This window comes from Schistocerca piceifrons, chromosome X (assembly GCF_021461385.2).
Source record: "Schistocerca piceifrons isolate TAMUIC-IGC-003096 chromosome X, iqSchPice1.1, whole genome shotgun sequence".
In the NCBI taxonomy this organism is placed as follows: Eukaryota; Metazoa; Arthropoda; class Insecta; order Orthoptera; family Acrididae; genus Schistocerca; species Schistocerca piceifrons.
The window spans coordinates 785,221,196-785,245,214 of NC_060149.1; the positions used below are offsets into that span (position 1 = coordinate 785,221,196).

Here is a 24,019-nt window from a genome sequence, read left to right on the forward strand (position 1 = left end):
TGGTTTCTGTTCTTTCGTATATGTCAGAAAGTGCGGACTTGACACGTATACAAATGAAAATGTTAGGAAGTCTTCCGTGAACGTATTTGTCTCGAATGTAGACTTTTACAGAAGTGAAATGTGGATAATAGACAGTTGAGACAAGGAGAGAATAGAAACATTTGAACTGTGGTGCTTCAGATGAATTCTGAAGATAGGATGAGTAGACTGAATAACTAACGAGCAGATACTGATTGTAACTGAAGAAAAAAGGACTGTATGCGACTACCTGACTAAAAGATGAGACTGGTCGACGTGACAAACCATAAGGCATCGCGGCATTGTCAAGTTAGTAACGAAAGTTTCAAGTGTATAAATTGTAGAGGGAAACGGAGGTCGGAATACGGGGTTATCCGTAAGTACCTCCAGGGGCTCAGAGGAGGGCTACGCAAATCCTGAAAGAAGTACAGAAAATAGACACGTATCGGTGGACAGGGTTTTTAACTCGCGTTGCAGGTGCTCAATAGGGCCACCGTTTCCACAGCGGGCGGAGGTACACGCTCGCGCAATTCGTCGGCCCGGTGACATCGGCCCGCTTTGAGAATCTGTTCGCCAGGTTCCGTACCTACAGGCGCCAACTAATTCGATGCGACAGTACCGAGCGGACGATTTGTCTACACATTCTGACACGCTCGCCCCGTAATGACGTCCTTTGCAACTAAGCTATGTTACTTATTACGAATCTAAACTCGGAGAGATGCCGTATCCACCGATACGTGTTTTTTCTCTGTATGTCTCGCAGTTTTCGTGCAGTCGTCTCCGAAAATTCTAGAGGTGGATGTAGGTTGCTATTATGTCTCTGTGCTCGTCGTCAGATATGTGAAGTCTAGGGATCCTGCGTACTCGGTTCGCTAGACACACAATTCAAACAAATCGATATAATGGGTTTTATTACAAAAACGTAAATGACAATACTTAACTTTGACAATTACACAGATATCTCACAAGCAAAGGGCGACATGCAAAATAAGCAATATCTTCAGTATAACAACTCCCAAGCCTATGTCGCATAGAGTGTACAAGCGTAGTAACGAGCGTTGACGCTTCTATCCAAGTCGCTAGTCTTGAAGCTACTATTCAACTGGGGCGTCGCCAGGCGAAAGCGGCACTTAAGTCTTCTTCACACAGGAGCCGCTGTTCACGCGTTGTCGTCCTGTAGGGGGGCAGGTCAGCGTGCGACTGGCTGACGTCTTCTCACGGCCATCTCTTCACCCGACTGGCGTGCCGGCGCTTGATTTTCCGCCGTAATACACTCCTGGAAATTGAAATAAGAACACCGTGAATTCATTGTCCCAGGAAGGGGAAACTTTATTGACACATTCCTGGGGTCAGATACATCACATGATCACACTGACAGAACCACAGGCACATAGACACAGGCAACAGAGCATGCACAATGTCGGCACTAGTACAGTGTATATCCACCTTTCGCAGCAATGCAGGCTGCTATTCTCCCATGGAGACGATCGTAGAGATGCTGGCTGTAGTCCTGTGGAACGGCTTGCCATGCCATTTCCAGCTGGCGCCTCAGTTGGACCAGCGTTCGTGCTGGACGTGCAGACCGCGTGAGACGACGCTTCATCCAGTCCCAAACATGCTCAATGGGGGACAGATCCGGAGATCTTGCTGGCCAGGGTAGTTGACTTACACCTTCTAGAGCACGTTGGGTGGCACGGGATACATGCGGACGTGCATTGTCCTGTTGGAACAGCAAGTTCCCTTGCCGGTCTAGGAATGGTAGAACGATGGGTTCGATGACGGTTTGGATGTACCGTGCACTATTCAGTGTCCCCTCGACGATCACCAGTGGTGTACGGCCAGTGTAGGAGATCGCTCCCCACACCATGATGCCGGGTGTTGGCCCTGTGTGCCTCGGTCGTATGCAGTCCTGATTGTGGCGCTCACCTGCACGGCGCCAAACACGCATACGACCATCATTGGCACCAAGGCAGAAGCGACTCTCATCGCTGAAGACGACACGTCTCCATTCGTCCCTCCATTCACGCCTGTCGCGACACCACTGGAGGCGGGCTGCACGATGTTGGGGCGTGAGCGGAAGACGGCCTAACGGTGTGCGGGACCGTAGCCCAGCTTCATGGAGACGGTTGCGAATGGTCCTCGCCGATACCCCAGGAGCAACAGTGTCTCTAATTTGCTGGGAAGTGGCGGTGCGGTCCCCTACGGCACTGCGTAGGATCCTACGGTCTTGGCGTGCATCCGTGCGTCGCTGCGGTCCGGTCCCAGGTCGACGGGCACGTGCACCTTCCGCCGACCGCTGGCGACAACATCGATGTACTGTGGAGACCTCACGCCCCACGTGTTGAGCAATTCGGCGGTACGTCCACCCGGCCTCCCGCATGCCCACTATACGCCCTCGCTCAAAGTCCGTCAACTGCACATACGGTTCACGTCCACGCTGTCGCGGCATGCTACCAGTGTTAAAGACTGCGATGGAGCTCCGTATGCCACGGCAAACTGGCTGACACTGACGGCGGCGGTGCACAAATGCTGCGCAGCTAGCGCCATTCGACGGCCAACACCGCGGTTCCTGGTGTGTCCGCTGTGCCGTGCGTGTGATCATTGCCTGTACAGCCCTCTCGCAGTGTCCGGAGCAAGTATGGTGGGTCTGACACACCGGTGTCAATGTGTTCTTTTTTCCATTTCCAGGAGTGTAGTTGCAGTACAGCCGGCCGCGGTGGTCTAGCGGTTCAGGCGCTCAGTCCGGAACCGCGTGACTGCTACGGTCGCAGGTTCGAATCCTGCCTCGGGCATGGATGTGTGTGACGTCCTTAGGTTAGTTAGGTTTCAGTAGTTCTAAGTTCTAGGGACTGATGACCACAGATGTTAAGTCCCATAGTGCTCAGAGCCATTTGAACCATTTTTTAGTTGCAGTACATCTACATCTACATTTATACTCCGCAAGCCACCCAACGGTGTGTGGCGGAGGGCACTTTACGTGCCACTGTCATTACCTCCCTTTCCTGTTCCAGCCGCGTATGGTTCGCGGGAAGAACGACTGCCGGAAAGGCTCCGTGCGCGCTCGAATCTCTCTAATTTTACATTCGTGATCTCCTCGGGAGGTATAAGTAGGGGGAAGCAATATATTCGATACCTCATCCAGAAACGCACCCTCTCGAAACCTGGACAGCAAGCTACACCGCGATGCAGAGCGCCTCTCTTGCACAGAGTCTGCCACTTGAGTTTGCTAAACATCTCCGTAACGCAATCACGCTTACCAAATAACCCTGTGACGACACGCGCCGCTCTTCTTTGGATCTTCTCTATCTCCTCTGTCAACCCAACCTGGTACGGATCCCACAATGATGAGCAATACTCAAGTATAGGCCGAACGAGTGTTTTGTAAGCCACCTCCTTTGTTGATGGACTGCATTTTCTAAGGACTCTCCCAATGAATCTCAACGTGGCACCCGCCTTACCAACAATTAATTTTATACGATCATTCCACTTCAAATCGTTCCGTACGCATACTCCTAGATATTTTACAGAAGTAACTGCTACCAGTGTATCATATAATCATACAATAAAGGATCCTTCTTTCTATGTATTCGCAATACATTACATTTGTCTATATTAAGGGTCAGTTGCCGCTCCCTGCACCAAGTGCCTATCCGCTGCAGATCTTCCTGCATTTCGCTGCAATTTTCTAATGCTGCAACTTCTCTGTATACTACAGCATCATCCGCGAAAAGCCGCATGGTACTTCCGACACTATCTACTAGGTCATTTATACATATTGTGAAAAGCAATGGTTCCATAACACTCCCTTTTGGCACGCCAGACGTTATTTTAACGTCTGTACACGTCTCTCCATTGAGAACAACATGCTGTGTTCTGTTTGCTAAAAACTCTTCAATCCAGCCACACAGCTGGTCTGATATTCCGTAGGCTCTTACTTTGTTTATCAGGCGACAGTGCGGAACTGTATCGAACGCCTTCCGGAAGTCGAGTAAAATGGCATCTACCTGGGAGCCTGTATGTAATATTTTCCGGGTCTCATGAACAAATAAAGCGAGTTGGGTCTCACACGATCCGGAATCCATGTTGATTCCTAGAGAGTAGATTCTGGGTTTCCAGAAATGACATGATACGCGAGCAAAAAACATGTTCTAAAATTCTACAACAGATCTATGCCAGAGATATAGGTCTACAGAGTGTTTCAAAAAGGTACGGCGAAACTTTCAGGAAACATTCCTCACACACACAAAAAGAAAATATGTTATGTGGACATGTGTCCGGAATCGCTTACTTTCCATGTTAGAGCTCATTTTATTACTTCTCTTCAAATCACATTAATCGTGGATTGGAAACACACAGCAACAGAACGTACCAGCGTGACTTCAAACACTTTGTTACAGGAAATGTTCAAAATGTCCTCCGTTAGCGAGGATACATGCATGCACCCTCCGTCGCATGGAATCCCTGATGCGCTGATGCAGCCCTGGAGAATGGCGTATTGTATCACAGCCGTCCACAATACGAGCACGAAGAGTCTCTACATTTGGTACCGGGGTTACGTAGACAAGAGCTTTCAAATGCCCCCATAAATGAAAGTCAAGGGGGTTGAGGTCAGGAGAGCGTGGAGGCCATGGAATTGGTCCGCCTCTACCAATCCATCGGTCACCGAATCTGTTGTTGAGAAGCGTACGAACACTTCGACTGAAATGTGCAGGAGCTCCATCGTGCATGAACCACATGTTGTGTCGTACTTGTAAAGGCACATGTTCTAGCAGCACAGGTAGAGTATCCCGTATGGAATCATGGCGGTGAATCGAGGAAGTACAATACATACTGACGAAACTAAAATGAGCTCTAACATGGAAATTAAGCGTTTCCGGACACATGTCCACATAACATCTTTTCTTTATTTGTGTGTGAGAAATGTTTCCTGAAAGTTTGGCCGTACCTTTTTGTAACACCCTGTATAGTTTTGCGCGTCTGCTCGACGACTGGGACTACCTGTGTTCTTTTCCAATCATATGGAACCTTCCGTTCCTCTAGAGACTTGCGCTACACGGTTGTTAGAAGGGGGCAAGTTCTTTCGCGTACTCTGTGTAGAATCGAATTTGTATCCCGTCAGGTCCAGTGGACTTTCCTCTGTTGAGTGATTTCAGCTGCTTTTTTATTCCTCGGACACTTACTTCGATGTAGTTACGAAGCGACGTGCATAGAGCGTGTGTGTGGTGCCCAGGTGAGCGCGACGCCGCCCAGCCCCCCGCCGGTGGCGGAGTTCCCGGAGGAGGACGACTACGACGTGGAAGCGTTCCGGCCCGGCCGGCCGGCCACGCCCGCCGCGTCGCAGCCCTCGCCGCCCCCGCCGCCGCCGCCCACGCTCGCGCTGGGTGACGCCGACGAGCCGTCGGCGACGCGCCGCCCGGCCTTCCGGCCCGTGGCCGCTCCGGAACCTCCCCGGCCCGCCTTCAGGTAAACACCGGCTGCCGTTTACTTTGTACTACTCTCGCGGTGAACGGCACGTGCACCACTTTTTCCGGCTTCGAGCTGCACGTGCTTTCCAATCCATATAGTAACCGTGTGCTACTAACAGCAGTGCATACAATGAAGAGTGGTGCAAATGACTCCTCAAATACACTACTGGCCATTAAAATTGTTACACCACAAAGATGACGTGCTACAGACGCGAAATTTAACCGACAGGAAGAAGATGCTGTGATATGCAAATGATTAGCTTTTCATAGCATTCACACAAGGTCGCGACACTTGCTGACATGAGGAAAGTTTCCAACAGATTCCTCATACACAAACAGCAGTTCACCGGCGTTGCCTGGTGAAAAGTTGTTGTGATGCCTCGTGTAAGGAGGAGAAATGCGTACCATCACGTTTCTGACTTTGATAAAGGTCGGATTGTAGCCTATCGCGATTGCGGTTTATCGTATCGCGACGTTGTTGCTCGCGTTGGTCGAGATCCAATGACTGTTAGCAGAATATGGAATCGGTGGGTTGAGGAGGGTAATACGGAACGCCGTGCTGGATCCCAACGGCCTCGTATCTCTAGCAGTCGAGATGACAGGCATCTTATCCGCATGGCTGTAACGGATCGTGCAGCCACGTCTCGATCCCTGCGTCAACAGATGGGGACGTTTGCAAGACAACAACCATCTGCACGAACAATTCGACGACGTTTGCAGCAGCATGGACTATCACCTCGGAGACCGTGGCTGCGGTTACCCTAGACGCTGCATCACAGACAGGAGCGCCTGCGATGGTGTACTCACCGACGAACCTGGGTGCACGAATGGCAAAACGCCGTTTTTTCGGATGAATCCAGGTTCTGTTTACAGCATCATAATGGTCGCATCCGTGTTTGGCGACATCGCGATGAACGCACATTGGAAGCGTGTATATCGCCATACTGGCGTATCACCGGGCGTGATGGGTTGCCATTGTTTACACGTCTCGGTCACTTCTTGTTCGCATTGACGCCACTTTGAACAGTGGACGTTACATTTCAAGTGTATTACGTCCCATGGTTCTACCCTTCATTCGATCCCTGCGAAACCTTACATTTGAGAAGGATAAGGCAACACCGCATGTTGCAGGTCCTGTACGAGCCTTTCTGGATACAGAAAATGTTCGACTGCTGCTCTGGCCAGCACATTCTCCAGATCTCTCACCAAATGAAAACGTCTGGTCAATGGTGTCCGAGCAACTGGCGCGTCACAATACGCCAGTCACTAGTCTTGATGAATTGTGTATCGTGTTGAAGCTGCATGGGCAGCTGTACCTGTACACGCCATCCAAGCCCTGTTTGACTCAATGCCCAGGCGTATCAAGGCCGTTATTACAGCCAGAGGTGGTTGTTCTGGGTACTGATTTCTCAGGATCTATGCACACATTGCGTGGAAATGTAATCACATGCCAGTTCTAGTATATTTGTCCAATGAACACCCGTTTATCATCTGCATTTCTTCTTGGTGTAGCAATTTTAGTGGCCAGTTGTGTAATTAATGCCGCTTTCTAAAGTAGCAAAATTAATGAATGTTCGCGGAGAAGTGGAAGCTGTAAAAATGGGCAAAATAAATTCGAACATTGATGATACAGTATGTGATCAAAAGGATCCGGAACCCCAAAAAACATACGTTTTTCATATTAGGTGTATTGTGCTGCCGACTACTGCCAGGTACTCCATATCAGCAACCTCAGTAGTCATTAGACATCGTGAGGGACCAGAATGGGGCGCTCTGCAGAACTCACGGACTTCCATCGTGGTCAGGTGATGGGGTGTCACTTGCGTCATAAGTCTGTACGCGAGGTTTCCACGCTCCTAACCATCCATAGGTGCACTGTTTCCGATGTGATAATGAAGTGGAAACGTGAAGAGACACGTACAGCACAAAAGCGTGCAGGCCGACCTCGTCTGTTGACTGACAGAGACCGCCGACGGATGGAGTCGTAGGGTGTAACCGGCAGACATCAATCCAGACCATCTCACAGAAATTCCAAACTGCATCAGGATCCACTGCAAGTACTATGACAGTTAGGTGGGAGGTGAGAAAACTTGAATTTCATGGTCCAGCGCCTGCTCATAAGCCACACATCACGCCGGTAAATGCCAAACGACGCCTCGCTTGGTGTAAGGAGCGTAAACATTGGACGGGTGAACAGTGGAAAAACGTCGTTTGGAGTGACGAATCACGGAACACAATGTGGCGAACCGATGGCGGGGTGTGGTTATGGTGAATGTCCGGTGAAAGTCATCTACCAGGGTGTGTTGTGCCAACAGTAAAATTTGGAGGCGATGGTGTTATGGTGTGGTCGTGTTATACATAGAGGGAGCTTGCACCCCTTGTTGTTTTGCGTGACATTATCGCAGCACAGGCCTACATTGATGTTTTATGCACCTTCTCGCTTCCCACTGTTGAAGAGCAATTCGGGGATGGCGATTGCACCATCGAGCACCTGTTCGTAATGGACGGCCTGTTGCGGAGTGGTTACACGACAATAACATCCCTGTAATGGACTGGTCTGTACAGTGTCCTGACCTGAATCCTATAGAATACCTTTCGGATGTTTTGGAAAGCCGACTTCGTGTCAGGCCTCACCGACCGACATCGGTACCTCACCTCAGTGCAGCACTCCGTGAAGAATGGGCTGCCACTCCCCAAGAAACCTTCCAGCACCTGACTGAACGTATGCCTGCGAGAGTGGAAGCTGTCATCAAGGCTAATGTTGGGCCAACACCTTACCGAATTCCAGCATTACCGATGGAGGGCGCCACCAAATTGTAAGTAATTTTCAGCGAGGTGTCCGGACACTTTTGATCACATAGTGCACTGCGAAATTAATAGGAAAAAAATGCACACAATGTCGCGCTGACATTACGATGCCTGACATTAATGAAACAGAGAGTGAAGATACTACTGTGTTAGATACATCATTGATTTGGCACATTCTGCGTGAAATGAAAAATTCAAGTAGTGAGATTATGAATAAACCTCCAGACAAATAATGAAACAGTATGTTACGCAGTACAGTGACTTATCTACATCTACATCTACATGAATACTCTGCAGATCACACTTCAGTGCCTAGCATAGGGTTCACGAACCACCTTCACAATAATTCAATGTTATTCCAACCTCGTACAGATCAAAATGTTCAAATGTGTGTGACATCTTATGGGACTTAACTGCTAAAGTTATCAGTCCCTAAGCTTACACACTACTTAACCTAAATTATCCTAAGGACAAACACACACGCCCATGCTCGAGGGAGGACTCGAACCTCCGCCGGGACCAGCCGCACAGTCCATGACTGCTGCGCCGTAGACCGCTCGGCTAATCCCGCACGGCCCTCGTACAGAGCGCGGAAAAAACGAACACCTATATCTTTCCGTGCGAACTCTGATTTCTCTTATTTTATTATGATGATCTTTTCTCTCTTTGTAGATCGGCGTTAATAAAATATTTTCGCACTCCGAGGAGAAAACTGGTGATTGAAATGTCGTGAGAAGATTCCGCCGCAACGAAAACCGCCTTTGTTTTAATGATGTCCACCCCAAATTCTGTATCGTTTCAGTGACATTCTGTCCCTATTTCGATAAGACAAAACTCGCCACCTTTTTTTGAACTTTCTCGACGTACTCCGTCAATCCTATCTGCTAAGGATCACACACCGCGTCGCAGCATTCTAAAAGAGGACGGACAAGCGTAGTGTAGGCAGTCTCTTTAGTAGAACTGTTATATTTTCTAAGTGTCTTGCAAATAAAACGCAGTCTTCAGTAGCCTTTTCTATGTGCTCCTTCCAATTTAAGTTGGATCACGAGGTCCCGGTTTCAATTCCCGGCCGGGTTGGGTATTTTCTCTGCCCGGGGATTGGGTGTTTGTGTTGTCCTCATCATTTTATCATCATTCGTGAAAGTGTCTAGATTGGACTGTGTACAGGTTGGGACTTTATACGGGCGCTGATGACCGCGCAGTTGAGCGCCCAACAAACCAAACATCAACATCCATTTAAAGTTCTCCGTAATTGTAATTCCTAGGTATTTAGCTGCATTTACGGCCTTTAGGTTTGATTGATTTATTGTGTAGCCGAAGTTTAACGGATTCCTTTTAGCACTCATGTGGATGACCACACACTTTACATTATTTAGGGTCAATTGGCAATTTTTGCACCATTCAGATATCTTTTCTAAATCGTTTTGCAGTTTGTTTTGATCTTCTGAAGAATTTACTAGGCGATAAACGACAGCATCATCCGCAAACAACCTAAGACGGCTACTCGGATTGCCTCCTAAATCGTTTGTATAGATAAGGAACAGCAAAGGGTCTATAACACTACCTTGGGGAACGCCAGAAATCACATCTGTTTTACTCGATAACATTCTGTTGTGGCGTAGCAAGACAGCCACGCCACGGAACTAGCCGAAAGGCACGCGCTATAAGCTCACGTAGAATAGAGATAGGTTTGTAACAGTATACGTAATGAATGCTATACAGAAAAGTACGTAGCTGCTGGAATACTTAACTTTAATCCATCATTGTGGTACATCGTTCTTGATGATACAAGTGAGACTCTATAGTTTCAGACAATATACTGCTAATGGCGCCTTGCTAGGTCGTAGCCATTGACTTAGCTGAAGGCTATTCTAACTATCTGCTCTGCAAATGAGCGAGGCTTCGACAGCGTGCATCGCTAGCTACGTCGTCCGTACAACTGGGGCGAGTGCTAGTACGTCTCTCTAGACCTGCCGTGTGGTGGCGCTCGGTCTGCTATCACTGAAAGTGGCGACACGCGGGTCCGACATGTACTAATGGACCGCGGCCGATTTAAAGCTACCACCTAGCAAGTGTGGTGTCTGGCGGTGACACCACACTTTCCGTCAAGAACTAGGAACTGTGACCTCTCTCAAAGGAAATCACGAATGCAGTCACGTAACTCAGACGATATTCCATAAGTACGCAATTCCACTACAAGCCGCTTGTGTGGTACAGTTCGAAAGCCTTCTCCAAATCTAAAAATACGGAATAAATTTGAAATCCCTTGTCAGTAGCACTCAACACTTCATGTGAGTAAAGAGCTAGTTGTGTTTCACAAGAACAATGTTCTCTAAATCCATGCTGACTGTGTGTCAATAGCTGGCCGCTGTAGCCGAGTGGTTCTAGGCGCTTCAGTCTGGAACCGCGCTGCTGCTACGGTCGCAGGTTCGAATCCTGCCTCGGGCATGGATGCGTGTGATGTTCTTAGGTTAGTTAGGTTCAAGAAGTTCTTAGTTCTATGGGACTGATGACCTCAGATGTTATGTCCCATAGAGCTTAGAGCCATTTGAACCTTTTTTTTGTGTCAATAGACCGTTCTCTTCGAAGTAATTCATAATGTTCGAACACAATATATGTTACACAATCTTGCTGCATGCCGACGTTAATAATATGGGACTGTAATTTAGTGGATTGCTCCTACTACCTTTCCTGAATAGTGGTGTGACCTGTGCAACTTTCCAGTCTTGGGGTACGGATCTTTCGCTGAGCGAACTTTTGTATATGATTGTTAAGTATGGAGGTATTGTATCAGCATACTCTGAAAGAAACCTAAGTGGTGTATAGGTTAGACTGGAATACTTGAGTTTGTTCAGCGATTTAAGTTGCTTCACTACCCCGAGGATATTTACTTCTACGTTACTCATGTTGGCAGTTGTTCTTGATTCGAATTCTAGAATATTTACTTCGTCTTCTTTGGTGAAGGAATTTTGGAAGATTGTGTTTAGTAACTCTGCTTTGGCAGCACTGTCGTCTATAGTACTTCCATTGCTATAGCGCAGAGAAAGCATTGATTGTGTCTTGCCGCTAGCATACTTCACATACGACCAGAATCTCTTTAGATTTTCTGCCGGGTTTCGAGACAAAGTTGCGATGTGAAAACTGTTATAAGCATCTCTCACTGAAGTCCGCACTAAATTTCGAGCTTCTGTAAAAGATCACAAGCCTTACAGACTTTGCATCCGTTTAAATTTGGCATGTTTTTTTCGTTTTTTCTGCAACAGTGTTCTGGCCCATTTTGTGTACCAAGGAGGATCAGCTGCGTCGTTTGTTAATGTATTTGGTTTAAATCTCTCGACTCCTTCCGATACTATTTCCTTGCATTCAAGCCACATCTTGTCTACACTTACATTGTTAATTTGGAATGAGTGGATATTGTCTCTCAGGAAGGCATCAAGTGAAACATTATCTGCTTTTTTGAATAGGTATATTTTTCGTTTATTTTTGGAGGATTTGGTGGTTACAATATTCAGCCTCGCTATGACAACTTTGTGTTCACTAATCCCTGTATCCGTTTTGATGTTTGTTATTAGCTCAGGATTATTTGTTGCTAAGAGGTCAAGTGTGTGTTCACAACCGTTTGCTATTACGTGGGTTCATGAACTAACTGCTCGAAATAATTTTCAGATAATGCGTTTAGCACAATTTCGTATGATGTTTTATGCGTCCCTCCGGAATTAAACATGTATTTTCGCCAACATATCGAGGGTAAATTGAAGTCACCACCAACTATAACGGTGTGAGTCGGATACGTGTTTGAAGTTAAACTCAAGTATTCTTTGAACCTTTCAGCAATTGTATCATCTGAATTGCGAGGTCGGTAAAAGGATCCAATTACTGTTTCATTCCCGTTGCCAAGAATGACTTCTGCCCATATTAACTCACAGCAACTATCTACGTAAATTTCGCGTCAACATGAACTACTTCTAACAGCAACACTTGTAAGTGTGTTATACTCTGCCGAGGGAAATTAATGATACTGGACCAGAACACTGTCACCAAAGAGTGGTATCTATCAAAATTCGTGTAAGAGAAAATGAGACTTCAACCGATAGTCGAAGACAAATTGGCGCCTCGCAATCGTTTTATGAGCACATAAAGACGGAATCTAATATAGTCGATATTCCACTTGTGAGAATAATAGGCGCGCCTGGAATTATAGTTAACCTATAAAGAAGGAGGTATTTGTATATTAAACCTATTTCCTTTGAACACTAATTTTTAGTTATTCTGGAACTGACTAAAGAAATATAGTAGGATTACACTGTATGTTGAAACAGCGAGCAATTATAGACTGTAATAAAATAACAGTGACAAGATAGGCCAATGGTGAAAAAATCTGTAAGCAATTTAATGGAATAAAGGAAGTGGGTGACCTGCAGTACACACAATTGCCAAACAAATTACGTTGCCTACTTGTAACGGTTTAGGTAATAGGGCAGAGTGCTGTCATGTACGAGACCAGAACGGGTTTAACCACTCAGACAGAGGGTTTGTAGAGATCACAGAACATATTTTTGATATATCTTCACAAGAAACAGAAAATCTGTACAATATTTTAATAGAAAATATAGAGATTTTTTCTGACTAACCAAGCCTATTCCATAACCCATACATATTATAAAAATGGATCTGTGCATAAGTATATATGTAAACCTGTATGTATGTTCCACACACAACTGGACCGATTTCAACAAAACTTGGTACACATGTCACTTAATGACTGGAAAGAACTTGTGCTTGTTAGATACAATATACGTCCTAGGGAGAGATGCTAGTTTAAGTCCCAGATAGGTTCACTATTCTAACCTCTAATAACTATAAATCGTAGCGTATTCTACGCTAGAGAGGGGAGAAACAATAGCATCTTATAGAGGGGTCAGTTTACCAGGGTTGTCTTAGCGCAGTGAATCTTGCGTAGAAGTGTTTCTGTGTCGACGTTCCTTTAAGTAGATTACCAAACTCTGTCTGCTATTAAGATTCTAGGCTTGTTTTAGTACGACCCAGAAAATTTGTTTCTTTAGTAAAATTCCACTTCTTTGAGTAACGACACTTAGCTGTTCAGCAACAAAGCTACCTGCCAGCCATCTTAACAAAACATTCTTTTTCTTCAGAAAGTTAAGACAACGCCTTTTGGTGTACAGAACAGGAGCAGAAAAGTTATTTGCTGGTATGGTATGGGCATTTATGAAATTCTGAAATGAAATTGCGTAGGAACGGCAACACACATGTTAACCTGCCGTTTGGGATGACAAACTTTGTAAGCATGAGTATTACCAGTGTTAAATTCCCAAGCTGTCAGCTTGCAGTGGCCTTCCATCACTCGCGATACAGATGCAAACAAAAAGATCAATGGTATCTTTTTAATGTTAGTGACTTGACTCGAGAAAAAAAAAACTTCCAGTCATCAAACAACTTTACATAGGACTTAGCAGCCACTGCTGTTACTGCTGTGACACTTAAACAATAAGTTAAGAGAAGTATCACGTTATGAGTTAGAGTAAAGAGCTGCTGGCAAACAGGACCCTGGACGTATTTTTAATTTGACCGGCGTAATGAGTAGTGAACTTGTAATCACACCTGTCTCAGGAAAGTGTAATAAAGCTGTTGCAACTGGTTTTGTTACATGTAGCGACACAATGTTAGAAGCTTCTGGAGACGTTTCCTACTGATGTGATTTTTTCGGTGGAAGGTTATGCCATCAGTCAATTGAGGTAAAACGCATATGATCAATGCTTGTTGCAAAGAAGTGTAGGAGGTGCCTAAAATTAGGAAATTCACTGATACACTCCCATGCGTCTGATATGGTTTAAACTACAGCTGATAAACGTTGGAATAACCCCACAGCGACCAAAACATTTGTGGTTATTCTACCAGAACAGTATGCTGGAGTACGCGATTTTTAGTATGAACCTCTGTCTCTAAGTCTGACAGAAAATGTAAAGAGATTCCAGTGTATGTAAAGTACACCAGCGGAAAGACACAATCAATACTCTCACTGCACGATAAAAATGGTAATATTATGAATGACAGTGCCACTAAAGCAGAGTTACTAAACAGAATTTTCCGAAATTTCTTCACCACAGTATACATTCCTGAATTTGAATCAAGAATAACTGCCAACATGAGCAACTTAGAAATAGATGTCCTCGGTGCAGCGAAACAGCTTAAATCACTTAATAAAGCCAACGCCTCTGGTCCAGATTATATACCAGTCAGGTTCCTTTCAGAGTATGCTGATACAATAGCTCCATACTTAGGAATCATATACAACTACTCGCCCGAAGATAGATCCGAACCTAAAGATTGGTAAGTTGCACATGCCACACCAATATCCAAGAGGACATGAGAGTAATCGCCTGAATTACAGACCCATATCGCTTACGTTGATTTGCAGCACGATTTTGGAACATATACTGCGTTTGGACATTAAAGGTTACCCCGAAGAAAATGGTTTATCGACAAACGGCCAACACAGATTTAGAAAACACAGTTCTCGTGAAACTCAACTAGTTCTTTATTCTCACGAAGTCATGTATGCTATCGACAGGATATGTAGTAATAGTAGTAGTAGTAGATCTCTTTTTACAAGGATGTAGGACATGTCAAAGTATATACAAATTTAGATCAATTTAAAATCAGCTAATTCGTATACACGTATATTTACAGACTTCTAGTTAGAGACAATCATTAGATTTACTACTGGTATAAAATACTTTTTTTTTTTGCAAATAACTTATTAAATAATGTAATGCCACACTGTTCACTCATACCTCACTATCAGTCACTGCATACAATATACACACATTGTTTCACAGCACTTCACTCACTACACACACACACACACACAGACACAAACACACACAAACTGGTGATCTCTGGGCCATTTTCCATTTTATGTAGTGTAACTTCCCATTTGCTATACTGAAAAACTGAGTCAGTATCCCTCCATAATGAGTGAGACGGTGAGCTCAGAAAGAGGAAGAGGTGTTAGTATCGTGCTATGCATAGCTTGGGGGTAAGTATATCTAGAAAGGGAAAAAGAAGGAAAAAACATAAAGTGAAGGTGAAACTTCCTGGCAGATTAAAACGGTGTAGCGGAACTGTAAGTGTAGACAAGAAGTGGCTTGAATTCAAAGAAATAGTATCGCAAGCAGTTGCGAGATTTAAACCAAATAAATTAACAAACGACGGAGCTGATCCTCCTTGGTACACAAAACTGGTCAGAACATTGTTGCAGAAACAACGAAAAAAACATGCCAGATTTAAACGGACGCAAAATCTGCAAGATTGACGATTTTTTACAGAAGCTCGAAATTTAGCGCGGACTTCAGTGAGAGATGCTTATAATAGTTTCCACATCGGAACTTTGTCCCGAAACCCGGCTGAAAATCCAAAGAGATTCTGGTCGTATGTGAAGTATGCTAGCGACAAGACACAATCAATGCCTTCTCTGCGCTATAGCAGTGGAAGAACTACAGACGACAGTGCTGCCAAAGCAGAGTTGCTAAACACAGCCTTCCAAAATTCGTAGTAACTGACGGAAAGTCATCGAGTATAACAGAAGTAATATTTGGCGTTCCATAAGGAAGTGTTCTAGGCCCTCTGCTGTTCCTGATCTACATAAACCATTTAGGAGACAATCTGAGCAGGCCTGTTATATTGTTTACAGATGATTCTGTCATTTGCTGTCTTGTAAAGTCATCAGATGATCAAAACAAATTGTAAAACAATTTTAAAAATGGTTCAAATGGCTCTGAGCACTATGGGACTTAACTTCTGAGGTCATCGGTCCCCTAGAACTTTGAACTCCTTAAACCTAACTAACCTAAGGACATCACACACATCCATACCCGAGGCAGGTTCCAGACCATAGCGCCTAGAACCGCTCGCCCATCAAGGCCGGCAAACTAAAGGCTGAAAATTCAATTAAATACTTAGTAATTACGATTACGAATAACTTAAATTGAAACGATCACATAGATTAAGTTGGGAGAGCAAACCAAATACTGCGATTTATTTGCGGAATACTTAGAGAATACAACAGGCGTACTTAAGAGACTGCCTATCCGCCCTGTTCTGGAGTTTTGCTGTGGTGCGGGATCCGCATCAGATAGGATTAACGGAGGACATCGAAAAAGATCAAAGAAGGGCAACTCGTTTTGTATTATCACGAAATAGGGGATAGAGTGCCATGGATAGGATGCGTGAATTGTGGTGGCAATCATTAAAGCAAAGGGCGATGTTAGTCGCGGCAGGATGTTCTCATGAAATTTCAATCACCAACTTTGTCTTCAGAGTGTGAAAATATTTTGTTGGCGGCACCTGCATAGGGAGGAATGATCATCATCATAAAATAAGAGAAATCAGATCCCACACGAGAAGATTTTAAGTGATGGTTTTTCCCGTTCGGTGTTCGGGAGGGGAACGGTAGAGAAATAGCTAGAAGGTGATTCATATATCCTCTGCCATCCATTTAATTGTGAATTGGAGAGTAATCATGAATCTGTAGATGTAGAAATTGTAGACGAGGCAGATGTCGGATTCGCATTCGTCGAAATTAGCTCAAGGAGTGCCACTTACAACTTCTCATATAGCCAATTTTTCATTATTAAGGGACACGTATCGGTGAGTTGTGCTTTGCTGTGGCGTAGTACTGGCTCTTTTTCATTTGTTTTTAATTTACCTGCTAATATACACCAACAAAACGAATTTCGAACGAGGCTAATTACGGACCATTGTCTCGAATGAATGCGTAAAATTCCGCTTTAAAATCATTTTGCTCGCAACAGGAAACAAAACGGTAATCGCGTTCTATGTCCGTGTTTGCCAGCAACGGTAAGAGAAATGTCCAACACACATGAGGCGTACGGAACGTCACCAGCGCCTTACCTGTTGCTCGCTATGGAAGCATCGTTTCTGTCGACACTTGGCGATGCATTTGAGACATAATTAGAGGTATTTGTTCAAAAAAAATAAATAAATAAAATAAATAATCTGTAACAAAACAGATGAGAAAATCCATCAGATGTGTCGTACGAGTAACACATTCTATCGCTGATTGCTAAGTTATTGGTAGACGTCCGGACACTTTTGAGTGGATAGCGTATAGTGCTCCTAATATGGAATGGTAATAACGATTTATTTTTAGAAATATCCCCAACAACTAGGCACTTAAACATATAGCGCATGAATCGATTACGCCTGCCCTTATACAGGGTGTTTCAAAAATGACCGGTATATTTGGAACGGCAATAAAAACTAAACGAGCAGCGATAGAAATACACCGTTTGTTGCAATATGCTTGGGACAACAGTACATTTTCAGGCGGACAAACTTTCGAAATTACAGTAGTTACAATTTTCAACAACAGATGGCGCTGCGGTCTGGGAAACTCTATAGTACGATATTTTCCACATATCCACCATGCGTAGCAATAATATGGCGTAGTCTCTGAATGAAATTACCCGAAACCTTTGACAACGTGTCTGGCGGAATGGCTTCACATGCAGATGAGATGTACTGCTTCAGCTGTTCAATTGTTTCTGGATTCTGGCAGTACACCTGGTCTTTCAAGTGTCCCCACAGAAAGAAGTCACAGGGGTTCATGTCTGGCGAATAGGGAGGCCAATCCACGCCGCCTCCTGTATGTTTCGGATAGCCCAAAGCAATCACACGATCATCGAGATATTCATTCAGGAAATTAAAGACGGCGGCCGTGCGATGTGGCCGGGCACCACCTTGCATAAACCACGAGGTGTTCGCAGTGTCGTCTAAGGCAGTTTGTACCGCCACAAATTCACGAAGAATGTCCAGATAGCGTGATGCAGTAATCGTTTCGGATCTGAAAAATGGGCCAATGATTCCTTTGGAAGAAATGGCGGCCCAGACCAGTACCTTTTGAGGATGCAGGGACGATGGGACTGCAACATGGGGCTTTTCGGTTCCCCATATGCGCCAGTTCTGTTTATTGACGAAGCCGTCCAGGTAAAAATAAACTTCGTCAGTAAACCAAATGCTGCCCACATGCATATCGCCGTCATCAATCCTGTGCACTATATCGTTAGCGAATCGAATGTCTCTCGTGCAGCAATGGTAGCGGCGCTGAGGGGTTGCCGCGTTTGAATTTTGTATGGATAGAGGTGTAAACTATGGCGCATGAGGCGATACGTGGACGTTGGCGTCATTTGGACCGCAGCTGCAACACGGCGAACGGAAACCCGAGGCCGCTGTTGGATCACCTGCTACACTAGCTGCGCGTTGCCCTCTGTGGTTGCCGTACGCGGTCGCCCTACCTTTCCAGCACGTTCATCCGTCACGTTCCCAGTCCGTTGAAATTTTTCAAACAGATCCTTTATTGTATCGCTTTTCGGTCCTTTGGTTACATTAAACCTCCGTTGAAAACTTCGTCTTGTTGCAACAACACTGTGTTCTAGGCGGTGGAATTCCAACACCAGAAAAATCCTCTGTTCTAAGGAATAAACCATGTTGTCTACAGCACACTTGCACGTTGTGAACAGCACACGCTTACAGCAGAAAGACGACGTACAGAATGGCGCACCCACAGACTGTGTTGTCTTCCATATCTTTCACATCACTTGCAGCGCCATCTGTTGTTGAAAATTGTAACTACTGTAATTTCGAAAGTTTGTCCGCCTGAAAATGTACTGTTGTCCCAAGCATATTGCAACAAACGGTGTATTTCTATCGCTGCTCGTTTAGTTTTTATTGCCGTTTCAAATATACCGGTCATTTTTGAAACACCCTGTAGATCCGATGCTTCCGCTGTTGCCGTCCCGTGCACCTCAGGTATGTAGGACATTTCCCTTACCATTGCTGGCAGAGGGGGCAACGGCACGCTCCTTCCGAGATCTACTGCTCTTTGTGGGCAGATTTTGACGTTAGTGGCTTGCGCAACGTAGAGTGCCTAGAAGACTGTTCTCCATCTCGCTCTCTCTCCAGCAGCGTTATCTATCAGTTGTGTGTAGGCGATTTGAAAGTTACTGGCTGATATCTGTTAGTTGCGACCTGCTCTGATGTGGTCTGCTTCTTCTGTCTCCAGTGAGTAATAACTGCAATACACCCTAACCCAGAAATCTTGAAAGTCACATGGGACCACGGAGGCAACTGCATTCGGGACTCCACCTAACATTTTTAGTTTGCTTTAATTAATAAAGTGTGTACGTCTATACCAATCCTATCCATAGCCACTGGTAGTAGAAGTTGTTTACAGTGTAAGTTTCACGATGTATTGTGGGTTTACATACACTACTGGCCATTAAAATTGCTACACCACGAAGATGACGTGCTACAGACGCAAAATTTAACTGACAGGAAGAAGATGCTGTGATAAGAAAATGATTAGCTTTTCAGAGCATTCACACAAGGCTGGCGCCGGTGGCGACACCTACAACGTGCTGACGTGAGGGAAGTTTCCAACCGATTTCTCATACACAAACAGCAGTTGACCGGCGTTGCCTGGTAAAACGTTGTTGTGATGCCTCGAGTAAGGAGGAGAAATGCGTACCATCACGTTTCCGACTTTGATAAAGGTCCGATTGTAGCCAATCGCGATTGCGGTTTATCGTATCGCGACATTGCTGCTCGCGTTGGTCGAGATCCAATGACTGTTAGCAGAATATGGAATCGGTGGGTTCAGGAGGGTAATACGGAACGCCGTGCTGGATCCCAACGGCCTCGTATCACTATGACTGCAGTTACCCTTGATGCTGCATCACAGACAGGAGCGCCTGCGATGGTGTACTCAACGACGAACCTGGGCGAACGAATGGCAAAACGTCATTTTTTCGGATGAATCCAGGTTCTGTTTACAGCACCATGATGGTCGCATCCGTGTTTGGCGACATCGCAGTGTACGCACATTGAAAGCGTGTATTCGTCATCGCCATACTGGTGTATCACCCGGCGTGATGGTATGGAGTGCCTTTGGTTACACGTCTCGGTCACCTCTTGTTCGCGTTGACGGCACTTTGAACAGTGGACATTACATTTCAGATGTGTTACGACCCTTGGCTCTACCCTTCATTCGATCCCTGCGAAACCCTGCATTTCAGCAGGATAATGCACGACCGCATCTTAAAGGTTCAGTTCAAAAAAATGGCTCTGAGCACTATGGGACCTTACAGTTGTGGTCATCAGTCCCCTAGAACTTAGAACTACTTAAACCTAACTAACCTAAGGACATCACACACATCCATGCCCGAGGCAGGATTCGAACCTGCGACCGTAACAGTCGCGCGGTTCCGGACTGCGCGCCTAGAACCGCGAGACCACCACGGCCGGCAAAAAGGTTCAGTACGGGCCTTTCTGGATACAGAAAATGTTCGACTGCTGCCCTGGCCAGCACATTCTCCGTATATCTCAACTATTGAAAACGTCTGGTCAATGGTGGCCGAGCAACTGGCGCGTCACAATACGTCAGTCACTACTCTTGATGAACTGTGGTATCGTGTTGAAGCTGCATGGGCAGTTGTACCTGTACACGCCATCCAAGCTCTGTTTGACTCAATGCCCAGGCGTATCAAGGCCGTTATTACGGCGAGAGGTGGTTGTTCTGGGTACTGATTTCTCAGGATCTACGCACCCAAATTGCGTGAAAAAGTAATCACAAGCCAGTTCTAGTATAATATATTTGTCCAATGAATACCCGTTTGTTATGTGCATTTCTTATTGGTGTAGCAATTTTAATGGCCAGTAGTGTATTAATTCACTTTATTACATAAATGATAAAAATATATACATAACGTGGCACAGCTCTTCGCGACAGGATTCTTGTCTAATTTACAACTGTCATTCTCTAGTAAAGAATCACTTGATGCACTAATTAAAAAACTGTTCTCTTGAGGTACAATGTCCAAATGGTTCAAATGGGTCTGAGCACTATGGGACTTAACATCTGACGTCATGAGTCCACTAGAAGTTAGAGCTACCTAAACCTAACCAACCTAAGGACGTCACACACATTCATGACCGAGGCAGGATTCGAATCTGCGACCGTAGCGGTCGCGCGCTTTCAGACTGAAGCGCCTAGAACCGCTCGGCCACACCGGCCGGCTATAATGTCCAACCTATACTGAAGTACAAGCTCATTAGAAACTTCCACAACTCGTTGTTCCTACACTCTGATGTTAACTCCTTCAGGTGAGGTTATTAACTTTTGCCGAGCTCTTGCATTCTCGACGCTATACTGACAGCGCGAAGGCGATGCTACACCGAAAGTGAGGGCGTGTCTTCTGTAGTTCCTCTCATCGGTTGTTAGGGATCACTGCGAACCTTCCCTAATGTCTGTGGTGTCAATTGGCATTGTTGACGTCTGTGGGGCACCGCAGGGGGCGGGGAGATGGGGGGGGGGTGGAATTAATTTAAGTCATCCTATTGATCCGGAGAGAGGAGGGGGAAGGCGGATGGTGTGGACTCGATTTGCACAGCAAGCGCAGTGTGTGAGTGACCTTCATTTATATGTTACACAATTCGCTGAGAGCCATGGCCACACATGTGGCAGATACCATGTTACGTCCCAACCTCGAATACCCTACTGGCCATTAAAATTGCTACACCAAGAAGAAATGCAGATGATAAACGGGTATTCATTGGACAAATATATTATATTAGAATTGGCATGTGAATACATTTTCACGCAGTTTGGGTGCATAGAAATCAGTACCCAGAACAACCACCTCTGGCCGTAATAACGGCCTTGATACACCTCGGCATTGAGTCAAACAGAGCTTGGATGGCGCGTACAGGTACAGCTGTCCATGCAGCTTCAACACGATAAAACGGTTCATCAAGAGTAGTGACTGGCGTATTGTGACGAGCCAGTTGCTCGGCCACCATTGACCAGACGTTTTCAATTGGTGTGAGATCTGGAGAATGTGCTGGCCAGGGCAGCAGTCGAACATTTTCTGTATCCAGAAAGGCCCGTACAGAACCTTCAACATGCGGTCGTGCATTATCCTGCTGAAATGTAGCGTTTCGCAGGGATCGAATGAAGGGTAGAGAAACGGGTCGTAAAACATTTGAAATGTGACGTCCACTCTTCAAAGTGCCGTCAATGCGAACAAGAGGTGACCGAGACGTGTAACCAATAGCACCCCATACCATCACGCCGGGTTATACGCTAGTATGGCGATGACGAATACGCGCTTCCAATGTGCGTTTACCGCGATGTCGTCAAACACGGATGCGACCATCATAATGCTGTAATCAGAACCTGAATTCAATCGAAAAAATGATGTTTTGCCATTCGTACACCCAGGTTCGTCGTTGAGTACACCATCGCAGGCGCTCCTGTCTGTGATGCAGCGTCAAGGGTAACCGTAGCCATGGTCTCCGAGCTGATAGTCCATGCTGCTGCAAACGCCGTCGAACTGTTCGTGCAGATGGTTGTTGTCTTACAAACGCCCCCATCTGTTGACTCAGGGATCGAGACGTGGCTGCACGATCCGTTACAGCCATGCGGATAAGATACCTTTCATCTCGACTGATAGTGATACAAGCCCGTTGGGTTCCAGCACGGCGTCCCGTATTACCCTCCTGAACCCACCGATTCCATATTCTGGTAACAGTCATTGGATCTCGACCAACGCGAGCAGCAATGTCGCGATACGATAAACCGCAATCGCGATGGGTTACAATCGGACCTTTATCAAAGGCGGAAACGTAATGGTACGCATTTCTCCTCCTTACACGAAGCATCACAACAACGTTTCACCAGGCAACGCCGGTCAACTGCTGTTTGTGTATGAGAAATCGGTTGGAAACTTTCCTCATGTCAGCATGTTGTAGGTGTCGCCACCTGCGCCAACGTTGTGTGAATGCTGTGAGAAGCTAATCATTTGCATATCACAGCATCTACTTCGTGTCGGTTAAATTTCGCGTCTGTTGCACGTCATCTTTGTGGTGTAGCAATTTTAATGGCCAGTAGTGTATATCACATGCAACTGTAACAGTGTTATGGGCACTGTATCAGATTACACGATGACCTTCAGATAAGATCATACGTAGGCTTCAACCAGGAATGATATACTACTACACACCTCGATAGAATCGTGTACAGAGCACATCGGCAAACGTCTAAGAACAGCTGGAAACATCTCAGAATGAGGTTTTGATTTAGGGAGTATTTATGAGAGTCTGCTGCACAGTATTTCTATAATACCAGGACCCTCCACCTCAGAAAAGACAACAGACCATAGCTACCACGCGTCTCCACTTCATTTGTTCTTCTCTTCTTGTTTGGTCAACTCCTGAAGTGGCTTATTGGAAGGTGTCATACTGTCTGAACTCGCCCTTCACAGACGCTGGGTAGCTTCTGCCACTTCATCAGCTCCTGAATAAGCACTCTTGCGTTCTGAATATACCTTCTCGCGAAACGGTGGCTCGGCTTGTGACTAATGCCTGATTCCTATTGTGTGACGTCGTTTTGCAGAGCGTCGTAAGAGCAGTTCATTGCACCTGACAGGGTCATAGTGGAGCAATATATATATATGGCCCGAGATTTCCATACTCTCTCGCTCGTTATGTGCAAACTATTAGTCCTATAGAAGAAATGAACTGGACCATTTTGTAGGAAGTTTAATATAGTTAAATTTTCTACAAGGTTATGTCTTCGAGTACTTTCCCAGTTATTTAAGAAAAACGTACAAAAGTGACATTCAGAAACACCC

General features: G+C 45.6%; 1 protein-coding gene across 1 annotated transcript in view; it reads left to right on the forward strand.

The window, feature by feature from the left end:
• Nucleotides 1-24,019, forward strand: part of LOC124721783 (extensin) — a 260,132-nt gene that overhangs the window by 202,128 nt on the left and 33,985 nt on the right. The window contains exon 3 of the mRNA XM_047246898.1: nt 5,249-5,481. Coding sequence (XP_047102854.1) covers nt 5,249-5,481 — 233 coding nt within the window. The remainder of the gene's footprint in view (nt 1-5,248; nt 5,482-24,019) is intronic.